This window comes from Diospyros lotus, chromosome 5 (genome assembly GCF_014633365.1).
Source record: "Diospyros lotus cultivar Yz01 chromosome 5, ASM1463336v1, whole genome shotgun sequence".
Classification (NCBI taxonomy): domain Eukaryota; kingdom Viridiplantae; phylum Streptophyta; class Magnoliopsida; order Ericales; family Ebenaceae; genus Diospyros; species Diospyros lotus.
In genome coordinates this window covers 32525947-32552112 of record NC_068342.1, presented here as the reverse complement: position 1 = coordinate 32552112, position 26166 = coordinate 32525947, and the positions used below count along the sequence as shown (strand labels likewise).

The following is a 26166-nucleotide window of genomic DNA, read 5'->3' as shown; positions in this document are numbered from 1 at the left end:
GACATTTAATTTTAAAAGATTAAAATGACAAGGAAAAAAAGTTGAGTGTTACTATAAGTTAAGGGTTAGTAAAATGGAAAACAATAAGCCAAGTCAAGTTTTACTCATTTTATCCTATGACTTAGATACTTTTATCTCTTATCTTACTAAAATAAATTTTAAATCTCATTGCTACCTCAACTAATGATCAGGGCTGGCTCAAGAATTGATGGGGTCCTAGGTAATTCGATGGTCAACGTCTGCATCGGGCAGCGGCATAGGCGACCCTCTCTCTCTCTCATCAGTTGCGACCTTGGGTCTGCGTGAACCCTGATTGTAATGAAACTAGGACACGAAAAAAAAAAAAAAAGAATTGCGAGAGAGAAACTTTCAATTATTGAAATGAATCAAAGCATACACATGACAACATTGCTTGAGTTTATATAGCAAGTTGAAAAATATATTAACAGCTTAAAAAAATAACAATATAACAACCTAGACAAAATATAACTCATCAACAATTAAAAAGAGATCAACCACTTATTCGGTATATGCTTCAATATTCCCCTTCAATCAGACTCTTTGGAATGAGCTATTTCCGAAATGTTGACAGTGGACTTAAGACTGTTCTATGTAGAAGATAAAACCAAACCAAGCTTCTTACAAAGGAATAGAAACCAATCTCTTGACAATCCCTTGGTAAGAATATCATCAACTTGATGAGTAGTAGGCACGTATCGAATCTCGATTTCACCACTTTCAAACTTCTTTCTCACAAAATGAACATCAATATTGATGTGTTTGGTTCGAGAATGAAAAATAGGGTTCTCTGCCATGCTTTTAGCAACCAAATTATCACTCCACATAATGGATGTGGATGAACATGCATAACCCAATTCAAAAAGTAAAGATCCAAGCCACAAAAGTTCAGTAACACCTAGAGCCACAACTCAATATCCAACATCTCCAACTAATCGAGCTACTACAGATTGCTTCTTAGAACCCCACACAACTAAATTTGTACCCAAATATACACAGAAACCACTGATAGTCCTCCTTTTGATCTTGCAACCAGCATGATCTGCATATGTGTAAAGAGCTAGAGACATATCCTTAGAAAATGAGGAGAAAAACAATCCTAGACCAATGGTTCCTTTAAGATACCTCAATAATCTTTTACAAACTTACTAGTGTTGCAGTCTAGGAGCAGACAAAAATTGGCTCAGTTTATTAATCGTGAATGCTATGTTCGGTCATGTATAAGTCAAGTATTGCAACGAGTCAATCATAGTACGATATAAAGAAGGATTAGCAAACAAATCACCCTCATCAGTTAAGGAAACACTTGAAGCAATAGGTGTAGAGCAGGGTTTACAGATGAGGGTGATTTGTTTGCTAATCTTTCTTTGTATCGTACTATGATTGGCTTTTTGCAATACTTGACTTATACAAGATTGGACATAGTCTTTACAGTTAAAAAACTGAGACAATTTTTGTCTGCTCATAGATTGCAACACTGGTAAGCTTGTAAGAGATTATTGAGGTATCTTAAGGGCATTGTTAGTCTAGGATTGTTGTTCTCCTCATCTTTTAAAGATATGTATCTATCCGTTTACACAGATGCAGATCATGCTAGGGCTCTAGGTGTGACTGAACTTTTATGGCTTTGGTATTTACTTTTTGAATTGGGTTATGCTTGTTCAAACACATCTATAGTGTGGAGTGATAATTTGGCTGCTAAAAGCATGGCAAAGAATCTTATTTTTCATTCTCAAACAAAACATATAGAGATTGATGTTTATTTTGTGAGAGAGAAGGTTGAAAGTGGTGAAATTGAGATTCGATATGTGCGTACTAGTCATCATGTTGCTGATATTCTCACTAAGGTGTCAAGAGATCTGTTTCTATTTCTTTGTACGGAGTTTGTTCTGGTTTTATCTCCTACACAACACAGTCCTAAGTTCACTGTCAATATTTCTGAAATAGCTTACTCCAAGGAGTTTGATTTGAGGAGGAATGTTGAAGCATATAGCAAATAAGTGGTTGTCTTTCTTTAATTGTTGATGAGTTATATTTTTTGTGTAGACTGTTTTATTGTTATGTTTTTGTGCGGTGCATATATATTTCAGCTTGTTGTATAAACTTAAGCAAGGCTGTCATTTGTATGTTTTGATTCATTCTCAATAATTGAAAGTTTCTCTCTCTCTCTTGCACTTTATTTCTTTTGTATTAAAGTTTCATTACATTTAGCAACAAGTCTGGCCTTACTCTACTGTCATCCACGATTGTGCGACCATTGCTGTAATACCCGAGAAATTCTTGAGGATATAAATGGTATTTTATGAGGGGTATATAAGGAATTTTCAAAATAATGAGGCTTTAGGGTACACTATCGCAGTCTTAAGCGACCGAATCGATCGAAGGGAGTACCTCAAACCCTAGATGATTAAGAAAAATGTAAAGGTATTGATGAGTAATACGAGTTATGATTTTAGGCATAAAAAGAAATGGGATCGAGAACAATTTTTGGTACAGCTGTCGATCGAGCTGAGAAAATCGAATCGACGTAAGGAACATCTAAAAAGTCAACGGAGTGTCTTGAGGACTTAGGTTTTGTATATGAAACAACACTTGAGCGATTTCGGGTTGAAACGAATGGATTTAAGGTCAAATCGACTAATCGAGCCTAAGTGTAATTTTCTAAATTTGCCCGAGAAAGGTCAAAACGATAGATTTTTGAGGATGAAATGAATAGTACTAAACTTGTGGGCCTTAGTGGTATAGTTGGATAGATCAGGGGTATCATGCAAAGGGCATAAATGACATTGAAGAATCTAGGGGGTGAATGTGCAATAAAGCAAAACTTCAAGTGTGAACACAAAGGAGAAATCGGCCGCCGCAAATCCACCGCATGTGAAGGCTATTTTCGGCGATGGGACGACCGAGGAAGACTTGGGGAAGGTCGTATACGACGTGGGTTGGCTTGGGGGCCAAGCCTTAGCCGTTGATTGTTTAGAATTTGGCCGAAAATCGCCTATAAATAAATAGGTTTTGGCCAAGAATTTACACTCAAATTGCTCATGATTGAGGATGAATTGAAGAGAGTGGTTAAGGGGCTTTTGATCTTGAGGCATCAAGGATCAATTCTAGAGTTTTTGGGAGGTTTTTCATTACGTTTAAAGGTTGTTCGAAGGCTGGCTGAAAAAGCGAGGTGGTCCACCATGCCGCACCTGCAACTGCCGATTTGGGGCACTTTCGGTGTCCTTTCGGCCTGAAACCAGTGCCATTGAGATCCATTCATCAAGGGCTTCAAGCGGGGTGTTGTTGTTTTGGCCATCGAGTCGTTGTCGGTGACTGGGAAATTGAGGAAGAAGGTGGCGCGTGCGCACGTGGCTGCACGCGCCACACTCCACACATAACCACGCGCTGAGCGCGTGAGCAAGGGTGTTTCAGTAATTTTTCTTGATTTATTTTAGGATTTATCATGTGAAAAAATTTGGAAAAATGTTTGAGGAGATAATTATTTTGGAATTATCGTGCTGAAAATTGAGAAAAAAAATAAAGAAAATTATGAAAAACTTGAGGAAAACTAGATTTTGATGCTCTTTAATTAAATATGGTGTTTAGGGAGTATCGTAGCTCGAGGTTGAGTATAAGTACAAGTGTTTGTGATTTGACACACAAATGGAGGCAGTGCACGAGGATCAAGTTGATCCGAATACGTTCGAGGTGAGTATTCGCCCCAAAAGTTGACTTATTGTGAGTGTTCTACCTAGAAACTTGGTTTTAAGTTGTGAGTTGTTGATTACCAAACTTGACTTGTTCATGCAAATGGTTTTGTGGCATGCAAACGGTAACTGGTGATGGTTGGTTTTATGAGGGAGATTCATCCCTAAATATTTCGAGCTTATGCATTGCATTTTATAAATTTGTTGTTTATATGACGCTTTGAATTCTGAAATATGGCATTGTCTTGTGTTTTGTTGTTGATATAGAATGTCAGCCTAGGATGTTGTCTGCATAGTGTAGCCATAATTCTCCAGGAGCGTGGCGGAATAATAGGGGTATCTTATGCTGATGTGCATGCTGAGATAGCCGCCTTGGTTTCCATGCCGGGCCGTTTGGTTAGGGAAGTTGCATTAGAATGGCTAGGTGGTCCATATTGTTTTTTTCATGTGGGATGTTAGTCTAGGATGTTGTCTGGATAGTGTAGCCATAATTCTCCAAGGGCATGACGGAATAATAGGGGCATCTTTTGCTGATGTGCATGCCGAGATAGCTGTCTTGGTTTCCGTGTCAGGCCGTTTGGTCAGGAAAGTTGCATTAGGATGACTAGGTGGTCTATATTGTGTTGTTCATGTGGGATGTAAGCCTAGGATGTTCTATGGATAGTGCATTCATAATACTCCAAGGGCGTGACGGAATAATATGGGTATTTTGTGCTGGTGAGTATGTTGGGATAGCCGCCTTGGTTTTTGTGCCAGGCCGTTTGGTCAAGGAAGTTGCACTAGGATGACTAGATGGTCTATGTGAAATTTTGGAGTTTGGATTGTGTGGTGATTCTTGGATGTTTAGAGTGAGAATGTAATCTTCGACGTGAATGTGGTGAGACTAATTCCTGCATTGATGTGACCCTCCTAGGCTGGGAGTTGGTAACGATTGTTCCCGAGATGTTGGAGAGATGCATTGACTTGCCCCTCTTAAGTTAGAATCGCATCGTGTCGATGTGTCAGTATGGTGGCATAGCTTTTAGAGAAATTGCTCTTTTCCCGTGGTAGGGTTAAGTGCTTGGGATTCTCTTAGGCTAGGACTTACCAGGTTGTATTTGTTTATTTCATATCTTGCATTCATTCATGAAAAATGTGTTTTTGAACTCTTACTTAGATGATTCATCATCTAATATGGACTATGTCCCTGAAATATTCAAATGTTCCAGGTGAAGGCAGTGGTGAGAAAGGCAAAGGGATCGCCAAGGAGTGACAACGATTAGTTGATAGTTTACTTTATGTCATTTTCAATTATGTTATTAATTTTGATGACGTCATGTAAACATTGGTTCGATTTTATATTATGAATAAAGTGGTTTCGATTGTGTCTATTGAGGTTTCGATCTAGCTTCCGCATTTGAGATGATGTACTTGTCTTAATTTTTTGATGGTTCATTGTTGATATATTGAGAAGGTATAACGGGATTTTTAGGGAATGATTGTGTTGAATTTTCGTTGATTGGAAAAAATATATATTCCCGGAATCTTATGTTACCTAACGTCCTAGGAAGGCGGGGTGTTACAATTGTCGTTTGCGTCTGCCATCTCTTCTAGTCTTTGTTGGCTAAAGACATCGTTAATTATCGGTGATCACACATCCATTGTCGTCTCTTTTCTCTCGTAGTGACTGCATCCCTTCAGCATCTGCCATCTCCTCCAGTCTCTGTCGATTGATTGACCACCTCTTGAAGCAGTGAAGCTTCTGACTCAACCTTGACCGTTTCTCTCCTTCAAATAAATAGATAAACCCTTCCCAAAACCATAGCACAATCAATTCGAAGCCACCTTAAGTTTTGGGCCACCCCGAGCTTTCTTAGACCACTTATCATCTCCCGAAGAATTTGTACCGAACTCCGATTGAAAGGAGTTTTGATTTGGGTTTTTGATGGGACAACACATGAGCGATCGATGATTTTTAGAGGGCCGAAGGGAAAAATGGGATGATAAGGGTTTGAGTTTTGGCCAGCAATGCCCCTTCCCCCCCCCCCCGCTTTCCTTATTTTAGGGGCCTCAGGCATAGATCTAGCCTATACCTTAAGTCGGCTTTGTTAGTGAGGAATACAAGAATCTATTTTCCCATGTATATAAAAAATATAAAAATTTATAAAATAAAAGCAAGATTAAAATAAAACTATTCAAATTAGTTCAAACAAAAATTATTCAAAATTTATAACAAATAATCTAAAATACACATTCCCAATATCTTATTTCCCAATATCTTATAACAACTCGAATCAATTACATAAAATATTATAAACACCAAAAGGAGTAATTTTTGAAAAATTATTACTGTGATCAATTTTTTAAAGACAAAACTAACCAAATACAATTCTTTCAAACTTTTATACAAAAATAGAAAAATAGAAACGATGAAGAAGACAGAAGGGCAACCCAGAAAAAGGAAGGCCCACTTTTTACTTTACAACCGGCTGAACAATGTTCCCCTGAACAATAGCAGCTGAACTATTTCTTATATCCTAAGAACGTTTTAAATGGGGATTGTAGGGCTTTAACCCTGGGTTAGAGGGTGCCCTTCCAGAAATTCTCGACGGCCGGGGATGTGAACCCAGGCCGAAGAGGGGGTTTGGAAATAGTTTTCAACCAGCAATTGACGCGCCTCGGTTAGTACCTCACAAGCTGCGTCATTGCCCCAAGCGCAAAGATGATTTGTCATACCCCTCTTCCATTTTTTTATACGAAACGCTAGCCATGGAAACTCCGTCTGTGAGATCGATGTGGGATCACTTAGATGATATTAAGCTGGTCTTTCCGTGGATCTCCCGGTGTTCTGCAGCGTTTCAGCCAGGAGGGCATTGACGTTAATAATGTCTACTAAATAAAGCTCACCGGCTGCGAGCGCATTGGGTTTTATTCCTCTCAAGTCTCATCATAAAATAAATTAATGCCCAGTTTTGTATTGTGAAAAGGCTGTATAGGGCCTGTTTTAGCGTCCAGCACTTTTAAACAGTGAAAACGCTTCTATAATTTCAGTAGCCACTTAGAAGTTAGCCCAGTAACCATCACTTAACGCAACCAGGACCTATTTCCGTTTATTGCCCCACCCAATTAATCGCTTTGCTGAAAAAGAACTCCGTTTAACCTATGAACGGAAACACACATATGCTGCATGGAGGAAAAGCGAATCAGAACTAAGTAAATTAAAACTGGTATTGACGGGACCAAACCCCAAAAGGGAAAGCCCTTAAAAAATTGGCGTATGCCGCTATGTGCGGCGAGCACACGGTATTCTTTAGTAAAAGGCGAAAGAATAGTTCGCTTTGTGCTCTCCGCGCGGCTGCTTGCTTGACTGTCTCTCTTCAGAATTGTTTTATAGTAACACTGATTGCTTGTGTGTTCCACAATTACCCAATGTGGGACAAAACATATATATATATATATATATAAGATAGAGAAAAAAAATAAAAAAGATGCGCACGCATAACATGAAATAGGGACCTGAATGACGTCCCTTGAGCTAATATTTTTGTCTATATATAAAAAATTATTCTCTTAAGTTTATAAAAAAATTAATTAATTAATTAAATTAAGGCCTTAGTCAAGCTCTTGTGACGAGGAGGGGCTAGCAGCCCATAAAAAAGGAACCATTAAAAATAGTGTTTAGTCGACTAATGCCCTAGTTTGATCAACCAAAGATGTCCAGAATACTGCTCCTTGAAATGATGATTGATTTGGTTGACCACATTCAAATATTAATCGACCAAAGGTAAGTAGTAAGCTATTTTTGTTTGGAAACAATTTAAGTTTAGTCGACCAAATTCCTCCAAAATATTTTAAGCACCCTTTTAAAAACTAATCTAGTTGACCAAATATTTCAAGAATCAAAATCACTAATTTTTCTCTTTGTATTAAGTTAACAAAATAAATGGTGTTAGTCGACCAAAATGAGACAAGATACATGTCATATTTTTAGACATCTAATCTAGTTGATCAAACGCAGGCCATGGTTGACCAAATGATTCTTGTGTACCTTAGGACTCACTGACAAAGCCAGACTAGATGACCTGAAGCACTCTTTAATCGACCAAATTATCACAAAATGATTTTTTATTTTCTCAAGGAGTTTAATTAACCAAACTTGAGATTTGATCGACCAAGTGTTGTCTATCTAAATGGTCTTCTTCTAAAAACTTTAGCTATTTTTAATATGTTACTTATTAGTGTTCTCAATCACCTTACTAATCTAAGGTATTTCTACCCAATTTTTTTTAAGGTCAAACATATTTCCCCTTTTGTAACACAAAATAAAATTTGATTTTTCTCTCCATCATTAATGCTTTTCAGTAAATAATGATGAGGCAATCCTTTTTCTTTTTCCAAATTGTTGTTTATTTTTAGAATTGCTCCTTCACATTCTAATGTTTCTTTGTGGTACTATCTTTTATCATGTAGCATTATTTCTTTTATATCCTACTCTGCTATTATAAAGTGATGTTTATATGTTGAACAATTCATTTTTTTTTTCTTATAGATCTACTTTTTTTTATTACTAATCTTGCCTATTTAATATAGCAGGATCGTTTCTTATTTTAACTAATCCTTTTTTAGTTATGTTTCTAATAAAAAAAAAAAAAAACAGATATTCTATCGCAGTTTGATACAACCTAGGAAGTTTTTCATAATTCAATCCAATAAGCCATGTTCTCCAATGGTTAGAACTAAAAAGAAAAGACTTTAAAAGTAGCTCGCCACCAACATATGGACTCACTTATTAACCTTTTTCTGACTTTAAAGTTGAAGGTATTCATGTGTAAAAGATCTGTGACAGCAAAATGCTTCATCTTTGTTTCAAATTAAAAGGGTTATAAGTCAGTTATTTGTATTTTACTCACCTACATGTGAGGTGCTCTCACTTTAATTATGAGGGATTTAACTTGCTATAAGTGTGATCTTATTATAAGGATTATTTTATAATCAAGGTTTTAGATCTTAGACAAAAGCTAAAGTTATTTTTTTTTTCAAATTAGTATGTAGAACCTTCAAATTCTTAAACTTGAAGAGAGAGTCTCATAAAATTAAACCTCTATAAAAATATTGTATGTGTTGATTGTGCTTAATTGTTGAGATTATTGTAGCTATCTATTTATCACCAAATCAAACACTATAACTTGTTTTGCAACCTAATAACATGGTAAAAATCATTTTAAACTTAATTAAAAACCCAATTCACTGCCGATTCCCCCCTCCCATCTTGTGTTATTTTTCTAGGCAACATATGTAACTGTTTTGATGCATTTGAAGTTGTTGAATATGCAATACATGTCAAAATATTTATGCATTGCTTGATAAATGTATAACTTACCCCAAATATATTTCTCTTCTATAAAATGTATATGTATGTTGATGTGGGAGTGGATATTCCGATGACAAAAAGTGACAACTTCAGTCGACCAAAATCACGACGAGGGTTACGAACAAACACAAATGTGATAGAATTAAAATGCTATAATACACACCAAGAGGGGGTGAATTGGTATAATATATATTTTTTTTTTTGTAGAAATAGAGATGTTGTCTGTTAAGACCACATATTCATTAAATTTCAAGACCTTAAAATGACACGATGAAGTATCAACCGTGTAAAGACAATCTCGTTTTAAGAGAAATGAATAAGAAATTTTATGGATGAAAGAGCAAATTAAGTAGGGATAAAAATGCTAACAAGAACAAACAAAACAAAAAGCACAGGAGATAATGATTTATAGTGGTTCGGCTTTCCGCACCTAGTCCACTACCTTAGCTACCCACTAAGGATTTTAAAGTAAATCCACTATCAACCCCTTACTCAAAACCCGAGTAGGTTCTCTAGTCCATGACTAGAAAATGTACAAACCTCCCAATCTAATAGGCCCTCTAGCTTACGCTAGGATAAATACAATAATCGTGAGAATGAGAGTCTAAGAGTACAACTCTTAGTTATAAGCTCTCTAAAAAAAAAATAAAAAAAAATGAGGCTTACAATGAATGTAACAATATAGATACAAAGCCTCAAAAATATAAATACAAAGAGAGAAGAATTTAACGCTCGATGTAAAATGAAAGCTCGGTAGTTGAAGATATTAAATGTTTTCCAATAGCCTTCAATCGATTCTCCTAACCCATATTTATAGTTGATGGTAGATAAATACAAAAATTCGACCGTTGTGGTGGTTGAGCGAGCATTAAATGTGCCAAAAACTAGCCGTTACAAATTTATGAGAAACAAACTGTCGACAGACAAAAGAGGTTAATCGACCATATTTTCAAATAAAACTAAGGTATAGTCAACAGACAAGAAAACATAGTCGACAATTGTCCAACCAAAAGTACTGATAGTCGACAAACACTTTCACATAGTCGACACATCCAAAATATGAAGAAAATTTATAACATTATACACATACATAGTTGATAGAAGAAATTTCATAGTCGACAGAACCTGCACAATAGTCAACAGAACAAAACATAGTCGACAAAAACTTGGGCATAGTCGATAGAAGCTTAGCACATAGTCGACTATTCACAGGTATAGTCGGAAGAACATAGACACATAATTGACTATTTACAGGCATAGTCGACAGAGCATATACACATAGTTAACTATCCATTTGGAAAAACTAAACTCATAACATTTCCTAGCTTTGTTTCTTTTGAAAGTAAGTTGAGATTATCAAAAAAATATTAATTTTGAATTTAACCACTCAACCTTACTCCTATAGAATTCAAGATTGATTTTTATAACTTTGGTTCAAACTCATTCATATAGATTTAAAGATTGATTTTCATATAGTCATTATCAAAACTATTTTATCTTCCAAGAGTAAAATATCAAAATGCAGAACAAAAGAACACATAAGATACACCTAACCCCATAGGTGGTTTCGTAACCCACAAATGCCATTCCTTGAAAGGAAACATGGGGTGAACAAACCCCATAGAGACTATTAATGAGACTTCACAACATTTTAAGAGAAAACTCATAAATTTTGAAAGAGATAGAATAAAATCATTACTGCAAAAATGGTCCTCAAGACCACCACAAGGATAAAAACCATGATCATTTATACAAAAGAAACATCTCAGCTACCATTTAGAAGAAATAAATATTGGATGCTTTCTTGAAAGAAGAAGAAGAGCAGGAACTTGCCTTAGGTTGGTTGGTGCCCAAAGAGAACCAATTGCCACCTCTACTACTTGGGCTCCTAGCAAGAAGAAGAAAAAGAAGAAGTTGTCGGAAAAGAGGGCAGAGATGAAGTGAAAAAGAAGAAAAACAAGACAAGAAGAGGGAGGGGGTATGGCCTTCACGTCAGCCCCTATCTGCTCCCATCACCCCTTTTTCCCATTCCATATTTGCCCCTCATTTGCGCGCGTGCACACACACACATATAAGCCCAAGCCCATTTTGGTCTTTTACCATTTCATTTCCTTTGTTTAAATCTCCACTTATATTACACATGGACCAAGCCCAAATGTATTAGCCCAACACATTTATTAAGCCCAATGGCTAACTCTTCAACTTGGTTCCAACACATTTCATTTAACTTAATTAAAATACAACACAATTTGCACTTAGGTCTTAACCTAATTTCAGCAGTCTAATCCATTAGAGATGGGTTTATTTTAAATCTTCCAACAATCCATCCCATTTAGGCCTTTCAATCATTAGGCCAACCCATATGTTGACATAATCAACCCTATTTATACTTCATTTTAATTTTTTCCACTTACATTTCATTTTCCCATGAATTAACATTTCTATTAATTTGCGTTTTTATAAACACATAAAATATTTTGATGCATTTAATTTGAATCGTGCCCAACGTACATCACACATAATAAAATCATATTTCCCATAAAATTCTAAGCTCATTAACAAGTTGTTACAGAAGTAATAGCCAAACCTCATGTTGCTGTACTTACGGGTGAAACTTGGCAAGCTTATTAGGAAAGGATAAACTTTAACTAGTGGAATTATGAAAAAAGAAATATGTCACAATTCGGAAATTTCCTTCAAATCTTAATTGCAAATCACTAATATCCCAAATACATGGGCGGGGTTCTGCCCCAAAATAATACAACATCGGAAGAAAATAAACATAGAACAATCACTTAGGGGCATAATCATACATATCAACATCACAACTAGACAAATCAGACAAACCACAATATCTGAGCCCCTGATTGCATCTCACACTTCACGGATCTTTTAGTCGGGATTGCCTTGTACACATAGCTAACTATAACTGATATGCCCAATGGATTAACCACGGCATCAGCTTCCACACCTGGAATGATGGTAAGAACAAAATGAGCCACAAGGCTCAACAAGCATAATAAAGGAATGGAGGTAAGGCTAAGCACAAATCTCCCACATTGGAACACATCCCACTAATTAATGCAGGTAAGACTAACCAAAACCTAAAATAACCATACCCGACATGTACCTCGCTAGACAAAAATAAATCAGAAATAAACCACAATCGAAATACACCTCGCAACATAACAATGACAATGTTGGGAATACATCCCTCACCTAGAATACTCCCGCATAAAGTTTAATGCAACATATGAACATGCCATGCCATACCGTGTAACAGAGAATCCAGTACTCCGCATAAATATAACAATGTACATAACAGTCCTTGGGGCCACATAAGAAATGCACATCCTGACACCCAAGTCCCGGCATACAAACCTGCCACAACCATGAACTGGTTAGCATAAAGTCCATGAGCTCGAGGCTCCCACAACACGATCCATACGAGCCCGAGGCTCCCATTATAATCAAATGTCGGAGTTCCCAAATCATAGCTATCTGGAGCCCAACTCACAATCATAGCTATCAAGGGTCAACTCCATACCACAATCCACAACCACATACCAAATCAAACGGTAACCGTGTAATGCAACAGATAATACATGCAATGGCTCTTGTAGCATTAACGCGATGACAAAGCCCCCATAAGCCAAGCATCAAGCCATGCTACGCCCACATAGGAACCCATACAGGCAACACGCTCTAAATGCACGTGATCACCTATCATACCTACGTTGGTACTCAATAGGCCAACCGGGTTATGCCAATGTACACACTTCCCCATACATACAAAACATGACCCCCAATAAATGTAAGCCCAATCCCATGCACTATAATGTTATGCAAAATGCCACGTAATGGCAGAGCTGGTCGGCAGTGACTAAGTTCCAGTTGATAATTTGTGACTAGGAACAACCAGTCAACAGCCGCCTCTGGCTTGATGACGGTTCATCCTAGTGTCATCAAACAGCCAACACGTTACCTCATCGAAGGACAGCTCACGCCGCCTATAATTACCACCCACACCCACAAAATAAAACCATAACCATATCACGACAGGCACACACCAAGGGTGAGTGTTGGGCGGTACCAGCTTGCCTAACCTGTCTATAGTCTATCGCAACAGCTGATAACTGGCGCCCATACATCCAGTCATCAACTGTCACGACCCAAGGATCGACGGTCAGTAGCTGTATATCCCACACCCTACGACTCACATAAGCAAATCCTGGAACTTTCGGTTACAACAACTTACCCGAGAGGGTATCCACAACGGCCACTGACTCACTAAGAACCTAACCCTAACCAGGTTCGGCATGATTCCCAAGGAAGTGGGGGCGATACAATACCCCGTAAGTATTTACAGAACCTTGGAAGTCTCCTATTTAATTTAATTTAGTAAAATCCAGATAATGATTAACTATAACGTACACAATTAATTTCTATAACCAAATCGGGTTGAGGGAGGACATAGAATTCATAAATCGAATGAGAATCATGAAGGGAGTGAAGAGCTTGCTTTTAATTCGCTCATTTAGGTATTTTTTTTGGTCACACACCGCTAAATTAATACGCGCTACAAATTAGTTTAATTCAATCAAAAATTAATAAAATTGCACCCCAAATAAAATTATGACCGTACAAATTAATTAATACATGTTTCCCTACTTATCTGACTAATTAATTTGTGATTAAACTAGATTTATTCACAAAATTTTTCCCATCTTCATCACTGTGTGCCGTCTTCTTCCTCTCCTTATTTTCTTACTGTTTGCTGCTCAATTTTATGGCCGAATGCACACCGAACTCGGTAATTAAAAGGCAAAAAGGTTGGGCAACTCAATATGCGCCATGTGGCAGCTAGCTGTTGCCCGAAGTCTCCATCGCCTCTTTCTTTTCCACCATCCGTTAACTTAGGGTGTGTTTGATAACATGGAATTTCCATGAAAAATATCATATCCAAGAAATTTAATTCCATCCTTGTTGTTTGACACACAATATTTTTCATGGAATTTAATTTTATGGTACAACCATTTAAAACATATTTTAACCTAATTTATATGAAAAATTGATTTAAGGGGGTGGTGATTTTTATTTTTCATGAAAGATGAAAAATATTTTTCTTTTCTAAGTAAATACAATCAAACACATTCTTACTGCATAATAACACACATATATATATATATATATATATTGCAACTTAATATATAGCAATACAACAAATAATATAATATACATATATGCGTGTGTGTATATAACCATTGCACGTAGTAGAAATTAATCCTCCAATTTCTTCCAATTCCATCTTCTCCTTACGTGACAGCACTGGAAGCTTCCACCTGTCTCCTCCAGCCCCTCAATTTTTTGACGATATATATATATATATTAATATAATATTATCATATATTAATTACTATTTTATATGCTGAAATAATGTGCATATTACTTACTTCTTAATTTATAGGTATGTTGGAACCTAATGTAGCCCCCCAATTCTTTGATATTAATATAATATTTAATGTGTTATCATTATAATTTATCATATACACATGCACAGAGTTATGCACGACCACCCCAGTCCAAATCCCTTCCTTACTTTATTTTTTTATATTTGTCATTATTATTATTATTATTATTATTATTATTATTATTATTATTTATTATATCACATATTACACGTTAACTAATATATCAATATTTCTTTTCCAATAATTATAAATACTTAACGACAATCTAATTCCCTTTAAAAAAAATGTAATATCTTTCACTAAATTTCTCAAATTCATAAAACTTTAACAAATCACTTTGAATACAATAATTAACGATTATTAACTGTTCCCGAATTATCAAGATGCTACAAAATACGTGAGATAGGCCCCAAGGGTAGAGTCTAGCGGTCCAGGACAGGCATGAAAGATTTTTCGTCCTCACGTTCGCAGTGTGTCTGTGTTTGACTCTTGACCACTACAAACTCCCTGATTTACCTCTTCTATCATCCTTTGAGGCTGGACAATAGAAGCACTCGCAAGGTGGAGTCATCCCAAGAAATATGTGAGATGGATGGTACACAACTAGCATAAAAGTCGCTGATCTCTGAGCTGCAGCTGATCTGTTGAGAGCACCGGAAAACCATGACTTAACATAAGTCTCCGACATCCTTCCTTTGTCCTGCAAAATTACCGAAATCTCAGATGTCATGCTTCGATACAGTGAGATGTATTGCCTTAGATGTCCAACTAACAAGGACCCATAATTTGCTTTCACACCTTGTACTTTGAAACAAAAGGGAAAGACAATTAGAAATTGATTACATGTTTTGCTTTTTTATGTAGGTGCATTTTTTATGCATTTCAATAATAAAACAAGAGATTGAAACTTTCTCATGGTTTGACAAGAGAAATGACTTAATTGCACTCAGGAGCCATTGGATCTTGAAAATAAGTCCAATGAACTCCACCACAGGAGTCATTTGCATATTGCAAAGGCAGTGTATTCCAATTGAGAGTTAACATTTGGTCTTTGTAGTCTATTAAGATACTGCCTGACAATTTAATTTTACTTATAGGTACTGAGATCCAAGGTAATAACAAATAAAAAAATAAACCAATCAAGGAAATAGAAAAGAGGGTAATAGCTGATTTTTTTTTAATTTTGAACCAAACTGGGAATGCACTGCTATATCGTCAATCTTTGAAAAGGAAGTGAAGCTATTGGGATTTGAACCCACGCTTGGTGTGGTAAAGGCATTGGCACTGCTGCTCATTTCTTACATATTTTCATTGCTATAAAATGAATTACTCTGTTGAATGAATAAATTATATTTATTTCATAATGGCATTTAATTGATGAACCTCGAATTGGTACCTTCTCTACACCTGATAACTATATATGATGTTGAAAAATACTGTGGACAGGTGACAGGAGCAAATTACCAAACAGCCATCAGGAAATTCTTTTGAATTGTAATAGCAAGAAAAGTTTGTAGCATTACCTGAACAGGTTCAAGGTACCCTTCATAGTTGGCAAAACAATTTGCTAAAGGCGGCAAAAGTTGAAGAACACTGGCATTAGATAACGCATTCCAAGCTGCAAGTCGGGCAGTAGATAAATTGCAACTTGTCTGCCATGAACCAAATCGCCATAAGACAGCTAAACTCTCGTATATCTCTGATCGAAACCTCAGGAAATCAATGCTGTATTTTTCTCCAGTTTCTGCTGAGAATTTCTCATTGCCATCTAAAATGAGTTCTTTGCTTTTACTTAACCATAATTCATCAAGAAGCTTCCCATAAACCTCCTTGCAAAGTCTCATACATATCCCTACTCTTCTCCTCTTCAAGCACATCCATACCAACAAGTAAGTTTACAGATTAAAAATGCAATTTCCAAGTTAATCTGTTGTACACTCCAAGTAGGGATTGGATCCAAGTCAAAACAGATGAAGTCGTTACTTCAATACCTAATAGATCGAAAAGCCTATCTTTAACAACCATAAGAAGATCTGTGATGTCAAGACCCATGATTTATTATGTCAGAAGCACTTAAAATTAGCATGTTTGCATGCATTGATGGTTGAGATTGGAGTGAGAAAGCAATGCATGGGAAAGGGCAGTCTCTGCTGGCGTGCCCATTCTACTGCCAAATAAGTGCACTAATCCGTGACAGCGAAAACCAGAAACCATTGATGTTTCATGTTCGCCTTGCTCTCTCAAATCATACAGATACTCAAACAAAAGATCCAGCTTGTGTAGGCTCATTTCCATGTTCTGTAGCATTTTCCCTTTAAGAAGCTTAAAAATCCATTCATAACAATTTCAAGGCCAATCTTAGGGACAAACTTTGGCAGCCAAGGCACATGCCCACCTCTCCCGTGGCAGAATAATGGGCAAAGTTTATTTTGACAAGTTTCCAAAAAAATATAACTGTACTGGAATGTATCTGTCTTCATGTTTGCCTGAAACTTCAAATGATTTCCACTAGATTGAATAAAAAATGAAATCCCCATGCGACAAAATTTTTATCAACAAAGCTGCTACTTCAGCTACAACGTATCATGTACTGCATGTCTAACAAACAAATGTCAAGTAGAATACGATTACCAAATGCACAGATTTGTATGCACCACATCTACAAACTGTAGAAAGACTAGCTCAATTAAAAAGGTAGTAATGTAGTAAACATCATCAAGTTCAAGTTGATCACAGTTCTCAAAAGACTAGCTCTTCTTGTCGGGGAAGTACTAGCTTTCACCTTGATCCTTTTCCTTCTTACCTTTACCCCATTGTACACGTTGACCATATAAAAAAATCCCAAAGAACCCTGACATCTAACATTCTAATGTAGATAATCTGGAAGTTAGGGCACAATACAGTTTCATATATGAGTTTGACATTATCCCTCTTCGGAGGACTATTTCCCCCCTAAAGGATAGAGTCATATACGAGTTTGACTCTTGCAAGTGGTAGCTAAAGAAGTAACTGTAGTTCTCAATGGCTAACAGATTCCAGTCACTGCAGTGACATGGTAGTCCTAATCAGATCAGCTTAGGGAGAAGTCATAGGCGCCATCTTCAGGTGACTCAAAGTAAATGAAAAATAGATAGTTAAAAAAAATCTGATTGACTCCCCCAGACTTCTAAATTATTAAGAAAGATGTTATAAAAGTTAGCTATTACTTGAGAAAGTTTGAAATGCATAAGCATGCAATAAGACGTGTTTGGTATGCCAATGCTCATTCAAGATTTCAGTCCAGACGTGTTTGGTAAGCCTTAAGTGTTCCTAGGGGTAAGGCCTATGTTTACTAAATGCTTATCTCAGTTCTCACTAATAAATATCAACTTGTCTCCAAAATTCAAGCATCTGGAAGACTACATTTTTTCACAATGTACGTAAACACCCAAAATTAATAAAATTGATTATTTAAAAAAAGAAAGGGAAAAAGAGAAACTAAGAACAGAAAGTAGTTGGTTTGTTGTTTTCAACCCAAAGTTGAAAATAGTATAGTTTGAGCTTTTAGGGCTCTATTTAATCCTTATTTTTAACAAATAGTTGGTTTGTTATCACTTGCAACAGGGTCTCACCACCTACTGAAATCAAACCTTATTCAATTTTGAGAATAGTGTCCCACGCAACAGATACTGCTACATTCATAAAGACAAATTATCGAAGAGAACCCTCGAAAACACAGCAACTCATTTTGAAATCGAACTTCCTCTGACACGAAAGCACGAAATACTATAGTAATTTCCCTTCACCACAAAAGAAGAAGATTATAGACAAGGAGAGAGTTAGTTGAGTTCGTCCCACATCGGTATAGTAGGGAGCTTGGGTGGGATGGAACATGTATATAAACCAAGGAAGCCCCAATGAACAACATACTTACCTGGACGGGGTCGATTGGCGATCAAGAAGGCCCATGGCCTAGGTTGACGACCTCCATTGCACTGAGGAGGGGCGTCCGCCTAAGGTCGGCCCAAGTGGTCGAGCCTACGTCATAATTTGTGGTAGTGGGGGCCTGCGTTCGCGCGGCCCCCGGCTAATTCTCAGTCGTAACAATTTCGCTGAGGATCACAGGATTAGGGATTACCTCGGATTCATTGAAGTTCGCAGAAATTTGATTCCTTGTTTCTCACCAAATCGCGGAAGGATTAAATTTTTGTGCTGCTAAATGGCGCGTTTGTGGAGTCGAGGAGAGGATTCTGCCACCATTCGGGAGATTTTAATGGGTTGAGGTTTCAGATATTATGAAAATGGGCGAATGTAGGGTGCATACATAGTGGCGTTTCAGCAATCTTGATCTTTCTGTGACCATTAATTTGATCTGCAACTGCGATTTGTCCTGCCTACCCCCTTAAAAAAAAAAAAAAAACTGACTCTGAAGGTGTGAGATTCATTTGGTAAATCCCCACTGCAAATTTCAGTTAAATTGTGTATGGATCGACATATTTTACGTCAATGTCATTTTAAATTATGGTATTTGAAATAATGTCTTATTTCAATTTTTTTAGTCCAAATTTAAGATGAAATTGAAATTAAATTTTAAAGTTTCAAATAATTATAATTAAGTAATACTTTTAAATTTCATAGTTTTCTTTTTATGATCCAATGAGAGATTATGTAAGGAGAAATGATTCTATTGTTCTTAAGGGCCCACCAATTATCATGTGCCATGTGTATTTTTAGAAGCCAGACATAACTTATTGTTTGTACTAGATATTAGATTTTCAAAACCTATCTTTGGAGAGACTACTGATCCTATTTGACTTGGATCTATTGCTGACCTGGAGGATCTAGGTTGACTTAGTTTGTTCCCGTGGACCCAATCAATCAATAATCTCTCTAATATTTTAGAAATCTCACCAACAACTTGAGGATATCAGCCCAGTGATCAAACTACACTTCAAATGTCACTCTACACAATCTATAAGAATAAACTCTTAATGGTATGAGCACATTAACAAAAGCTTGCTTTATATTAGCCTATCTTTTCCTTATTGATTTAAGTGTCTGTTATGCCTAAATAAATGAGCCTGAGTATGACAAAGCGGGCTCGTAACACATTGGGTCAACCCATCTCAAGATTAATTGGAAATAGGTTAAGGCTAAGAAGGGTTGCGAAAGGTTAAGGACATGTGTCTGAGAGAACTCACGAGGACAATAGTTGTTTGAGAGAAGACTTTGTAGTTGTCTTGGAAAAGATAGTTCAAGAGAGTCTTTGTTGTTCAGGATACTTGATGTGTTCTCGAGAGAAGTTTCTGCTAGACAAAAGGCATTCAAAAGGCATGTGGGGATTTGTCCCACACATGCCATTTGATGGTTAAGTTAGAAGAGGTCATGATGTGGTGAGGATGCTAGGAAATACATGCGTGAAAATCCTGTTGAGTTTTCTGAGAGAAAGGTAGTTCTCCAAGAAAACTAGAGTTATGAGGATGCTAGAATGCGAAAGTTCAGAAAAAAGGTCTTAGAATATGAAGGGTCGAGGGGTATTTATACCCTTTGATCCATGACAAGGTCATGTGGCACATGTAACATCTCGTTCCACCCGAGCGTGACGTTAACCCAAAATTTCAGGAATATTTTGATTTTTCCCATACAGTTAATCAATTCTCAACAATCCCATTTTACCTTCTTAGCATATCAAACTTAAAAAGGAATAAGATAAGATAAGTAATATCATCATAAATGTAGAAGCAAGATTGAAACCTCAAATAGTACATAACCACAAACGCTTCATTCATAACATAGAAACTGTATCATTGTTTAACATCACATCTTCAAAACAAAATACATAGACTCATCTCTCAATAGTAACAACTAAATACCTCAAACATTGTTAAAAGATATGCTAAAGATCACTTATGTAAACAATGACTACATCTCAATATTCTTTTTTCCTTTGGCGCTACTACTTTCACCTGAAACATTTGAATATTCACATAGTTCAAATTAGATGCTTAATAATCTAAGTGAAGGTTCAAAAATATTTTCATGAATATATGCAAGACCGTGAATAAACTAACATATCCTATTCCAAGAGAATCCCATACAACGCTTAACTCATATCATGAGAAAAGAGCAATATCTCTAAAGGTAATGTAACCACATTAACACATTAGCATAGCACATCACAACCTAACCCTCCACAAGAAGATCACATCGGCACTAACCCTAAGAATGCAACATTTTCCTCGAAAACAATGCTATTGCTTAAAGGAATCCGGGGTGCTGTCCACTCTCAGCCCTGCCACTTGAGCCAGATCCGGAGTGGTGTCCACTTTTAGCCCAGCCACAAGTGGGCATTAATCCTTGGAACACATCCTGAATTCTATCTCAAGGACCACACCCTAGGTTGACATCCCACATGGAACTTACATAAACATGCCAATGCCACTAACACATACCATGATTAGATGCATCATATAAATCAACATTTCAATGCACATAATTTAATGCACAAAATTCAATGCATATGAATTAATAAAATAGTTTTGGGATGAACCACCCCTATGAAACTAACCGTTCACAAGTTAAACCATTCATATGAAGCTAAATCAAGTTTTCAAGATAACTGCTCACCTTAAAAGTAATTCAGAATACTTTGATTCTTGTGCCCATCCTCAATTCTTGTGCTAGGTCTCAAATAATTGTACTATTACTCAATTTTGAGCTTCAATGTTCTCTGGCCATCATATTTATTCAAAGAAGTATCAATATCTATTTTTTCATAATTTTATCATAATTTTCTCTTATTTTTTCGTATTTTACCATTAATAATTCCAAAATAAATATTTCTCAAGCATTTTTTCAAATTTTTCTCCACCATAATTCATAAAATATTTTTCTTAAAATAATAAAATTAATTTCAAAAAATATCTAAGTCTCACGCGCTCGCACGTGTAGTGCGTGTGAAGATTGTTGCGTGCACTTCACGTGTCGGTCGTCTTTTCCGACTCCGACCACCGGCAATTGCTCCAATGCCCGATTTTCTTTCACCACCTTAGCCTATGGACTATTCCGATCACGATGGTAACCTCCTTGTCTTGAAAACATCACCGGAAGGCTTCTAATTAGCCGGCTAAAGCTTCGATTTCTGGTGAACTCAACTTTTCGGCCAAGCCTCGAAACACCCTTAAACTTGCATCAAAACCTTCCAAATTCTCCAAAAATGATGCCCAGCACTCCAAGAACAAAAGCCCTTTATTGTTTTTCCTCGAATCACTCTCAAATGTGAGCAATTTGCCTGTTAACCTTTGGCCAAAACCCTCGTTATTTATAGGCAAAAAACGACCATCCCTCGGCCAATTAGCAGCCAAGACTTGGTTGCCAAGCATCCTAGGTCCGGTTATGATGGACCTACCTCTAGCAAGATTTCGTCCATCCTATCGTTGGATTTTTCTCCACGTGCGGTAGCCACTTGCTACTATGCTCACACTATAGTTTTGGAAATTACACCTCTACCCCTAAGCTTCTTTCAAATGACATTTTGTCCCTCATTTCAAGTCCTTAAGCTTTGATATTCCACCATTTGAACCCCTAAGTTCCATGCTTCTCAATTGGCCCAACAATTTGGAGAAATATCATTTTCACCCTTTTTTTTTAACTAGAATTGAAAATTACACTTAGGCCCAAAATTCATGAAATATCCGAAAACATTTTCGAATGAATTTCCAATTTTTTGGGGTGTTACAGCACTCGTGCACGAGGGATGTTGGCCACAGGGTGCGATGTTGTCCTGGGGTTAAGCTCAGAAAGGGTCTTCGTGGGAAATACTTCTGGAGGAATGATCCCTCGGACGAAGGAAAGTCTATTTCGAGCGAACTACGTTTTCTAGGAAAAGGTTCTCTCGTGTTCTTCCCCTAGAGAATTGCTTGATCAAGTGGATTGTGTCATGCAGTATGACTTTCCAAGAAAACTCTGTGTTGTTCTAGGAGGACTTTTGTATTAACTTCTCCGAGAGAACTTTTTTTCATAGGGGATGTTCTTTCTCTGGGAGAACTTATTCTCCTAGATAAATGTCTTTTTTGAGAGAACTCTTTTCGAAGGATAGGCTACAACAAGAGCTCATCGCTCTTATCTTTGACTAAAAGTCAAAGGGAAAAATACCCTTAAAGTAGTAGAGTAGTCTTGAAGAAGTCAAAACTTACTCTGGTTGTGTGTATTAGTTGTTTAGGAGAAGAGCCTGAGATAGTCATTTGAGAGAAGTGCGAGCTATCAGTTTGGGAGAGACTTGCATTGGGTTGTTTGAGAGAGACGCATATGTAATGATTACACACTAGTTGGTTTCCTGCTGAAGTGTTTATAAATAGAGTATTGAGCCAACTTACTCCATTTAATCTCTAATTAAGTTTTGATGATTAACAAAAAATGATATTATAAATAATATTTAAATTGTAGCTCCTAATTATTTTTAATTAATTTATAAAATATTTTTTCATAATATATGTGTTATTAAAAGTGACATTTTCCATTAAAATTATTTGTCAAGTAAATATAAAATTCATAAAAATGATTTTCTAAAATATGTATCAAAAGTTGACTCCTGATTGGAGAAGTTAGCTAGAGTTGACTTGGCCGAGAACATATTATGTAGAGTCGAATTGACCAAGAGCTAATTCTTGGAAAGTTGACTCCCATTCAAACGGAAGTCGACTCCTTTAGGAAAGTCAACTTTCCGAGCCCAACAGTCATTTTTTATACTATTATGTAGGTCGTCCATAAGTGTCTATAAGTACTTAGGGCTTGAATTGAAAAATTTTTGCTATCCTGAATATCTAAAGCACCCACAAGTTCTCTAAAAGCTCTAAACTATTCACCAAGCAATCCAAAAAGGCTGTTAAGCTCCATTGCACATCCATCAAAGAGCCACAAGGTAAGTGGAGAAAAAAAGATCACAAAACCTAATTCAATCCTCTCCATTCAATTGAGGTTTATTACTTATATTGTTTCATTGCCTTGTATATTTGTTCTTATTTGTTGATTCATTTGTGTCCAAGTGTGGACAAATATTTGATTCGTTTAAACTTGTGGATTGTGTTGGTTACCTAGGACCCTTGAAATCTAGGTATGCGTTTAGTTTCTAAGGTGAGCTAAGGTGAAAATGTTAATGTGTGATTGGATTTAATGGAACCCCAAGGGTGGCTAGACCTTAGGAGAGTGGAGTAGGTATTTGTGGAAACATCGAACCACTATATATTGTCTTTTGCCTCGTTTTATTTATTCTTGCTATATCTTGTGGCTTGCATCTATTTCCAATCTCAAACACCATCTATACCTATTTACCAAATATACTTTCTATAAAATCATTAATCAAGAATCTTCATTAAAATTGCTAAAAATTTTAATTACTCAATTCACCCCCTGTTGACTGGCCATTCCCAAAGGGACCAACAAATGGTATCAAAGAAGAATGGACCAAAGAAGAATTGTTTTCAATAGATTATCAATTGTGGAAAATAGTTAGAGATGATTATACCATATCTTCAACCAAAGAAGAAGAATGGATCGAAAAAGATATTAAAAACATCAAATGGATCGATAATGCTTGGGTTTACCAACCCATACCCCGCCTCTTTACCACTGATCCTAACGACGAGGCTGTCGAGGACGACCCTTCTCGTACTCCCGTCGACCATCCCTAGCTTTCAGACATGGTTGGATCTTCCTCTACCCCACCTCATCCGCCTTCATACACTTTACAGGTAATCGGCGCTCGCTTGGACCAAGTTTCTACTAATATAGCTGAGCTGCGGACTGAGATGCAGGATCTTCGTGGCATGTTGCTTGACATTTTTTGCGTCATAGATGACCGTCTTCCATGACATCCAGATCAACCCGACGATACACCTGCATGGGCTTTATCATTATCACCTAGGGATGCTTAGGTTACCTTTTGTATCTTGTATTGTTTTGATACTCTATTTTGTATATTCTGATGTGCAATTTATGATATAACTCATGATGCTTCTATGTACTGCTTTATGCTTCATGATGATGTTGTATATTAAGGACTTTATTTTGTTTATTATTCATTATGATCTTGTTTATTTTGTTATTATGCTTGGTTAATCTCTCATGGTTGATTTCATTTCCCATGTTTATTCTCTCCAGTAACCATATCTCTTTTGATTATGACAAAAAGGGGAGAAGTACAAGATATTTTATGTATGAGAATTAGGCAATCAGGTTTTTGGTCCTTCAAATTTTTATCAAAAATATTTTTACACATTATTTATTATGCTATTAGTATTTTTGAAAGAAGGAGCTTATAGTATATAATTAAGGTGGAGCTCAAAATATTAAAAAAAATTAATCATTTCAAAATTCATGTTTTTGTCATCATAAAAAATAGGGAGAATGTTGAGTCAACTTACTCCATTTAACCTCTAATTAAGTTTTGATGATTAACAAAAAATGATATTTTAAATAATATATAAATTGTAGCTCCTAATTATTTTTAATTAATTTATAAAATATTTTTTTCCATAGTACATGTGTTATCAAAAGTGGTAGTTTCTATTAAAATTATTTTTCAAGTAAATATAAAATTCATAAAAATGATTTTTTCAAAATTTGGACCAAAAGTTGACTCTTGTTTAGAGAAGTTGACTCCTGACATGCCAAAGTCAACTTTAGCAAAACTAGAGTTGACCTAGCCAAGAGCATGTTATGTAGAGTTGATCTAGTTGAGAGCTAATTCTTGGAAAGTCGACTCTTGCTTGAAGGAAGTTGACTCCCAGATCTAGAAGTCGACTCCCATTCAAATGAAAGTTGACTCCTCCTTTAGGAAAGTTGACTTCCTAAGTCCAACGGTCAATTTTTAAACAGTTATGCAGGTTGTCCATAAATGTTTATAAATAGTTGGGGCTCAAATTGAAGATGAAGTTATGCTATATATCCTGAATATCTAAAGCACCCACAAGCTCTCTAAAAGCTCTCAACCATTCATCAAGCAATGAAAAGAGGCTCCCAAGCTCTATTGCACATCCATCAAAGAGACACAAGGCAAGTGGAGAAAAAGAGATTGCAAAGCCAAATCCGATCCTTTCCATTCAACTGAGGTTTATTACTGTAAGGGCCATTCCCGAATAGTCTCGTTAGCATAGGATATTCGAAAGGAGGTCATCATAGTGATGATATAGAACAAGACCATATTAAAACAAACCACTCACTTTATTACTAGCAGCGGAATGTAATTAGAGTTCCAATACATTTCCAATACTTCATAAGTTTAGGCGTGAAGGCCATACATATAATTAAAAGCCTCTAGAGAGTTAACAAAATAATAAAAAAAAAAAATTATCTCATTACAAGCCTCAACGAAATACCACTAAGGATTTTCAAGTTAGGACGCGTCTCCGTACACCACTATCCCTAAACCTTAGTCCCACTGGATTCGCCCCCAATAACAAGCTTTCCTTCACCTGGAAGGGATCAGCCGGCCAGCAGTATATGTTTTACTTTGGAGTGGAGACTAGAGAGGCCCTTGAATTAGATTCTTTCTTGTCCACACACATACACCTAGAGAGAGAGAGAGAGAGAATATAAAGACACCTAGAATCAAGGGGATGCATGATGTTTGGTGTAAAACTTTTAATATTAAGATAATTAA

General features: G+C 36.4%; 1 protein-coding gene and 3 non-coding genes across 4 annotated transcripts in view; 1 reads left to right on the top strand and 3 right to left on the bottom strand.

Annotated features, from left to right (window-relative positions):
* Positions 1-6251: 6251 nt before the first annotated feature.
* Positions 6252-6410, bottom strand: LOC127802949 (U4 spliceosomal RNA). Its single transcript, XR_008023398.1, has one exon. It is a non-coding gene; the product is annotated as a U4 spliceosomal RNA (small nuclear RNA).
* A 517-nt stretch (positions 6411-6927) lies between these two features.
* LOC127802954 (U5 spliceosomal RNA) lies at positions 6928-7043 on the bottom strand. Its single transcript, XR_008023401.1, has one exon. It is a non-coding gene; the product is annotated as a U5 spliceosomal RNA (small nuclear RNA).
* Positions 7044-14886: 7843 nt separating this feature from the next.
* Positions 14887-26166, bottom strand: part of LOC127801298 (transcriptional elongation regulator MINIYO-like) — a 73050-nt gene continuing 61770 nt past the window's right edge. Inside the window, exons 2-3 of the mRNA XM_052336271.1 lie at positions 16052-17014; positions 14887-15228 (exon numbers count right to left, since the gene is read on the bottom strand). Coding sequence (XP_052192231.1) covers positions 15025-15228; positions 16052-16405 — 558 coding nt within the window. The 5' untranslated portion in view covers positions 16406-17014 and the 3' untranslated portion in view covers positions 14887-15024. The remainder of the gene's footprint in view (positions 15229-16051; positions 17015-26166) is intronic.
* Positions 18434-18594, top strand: LOC127802933 (U1 spliceosomal RNA). The gene has a single exon (XR_008023383.1). It is a non-coding gene; the product is annotated as a U1 spliceosomal RNA (small nuclear RNA).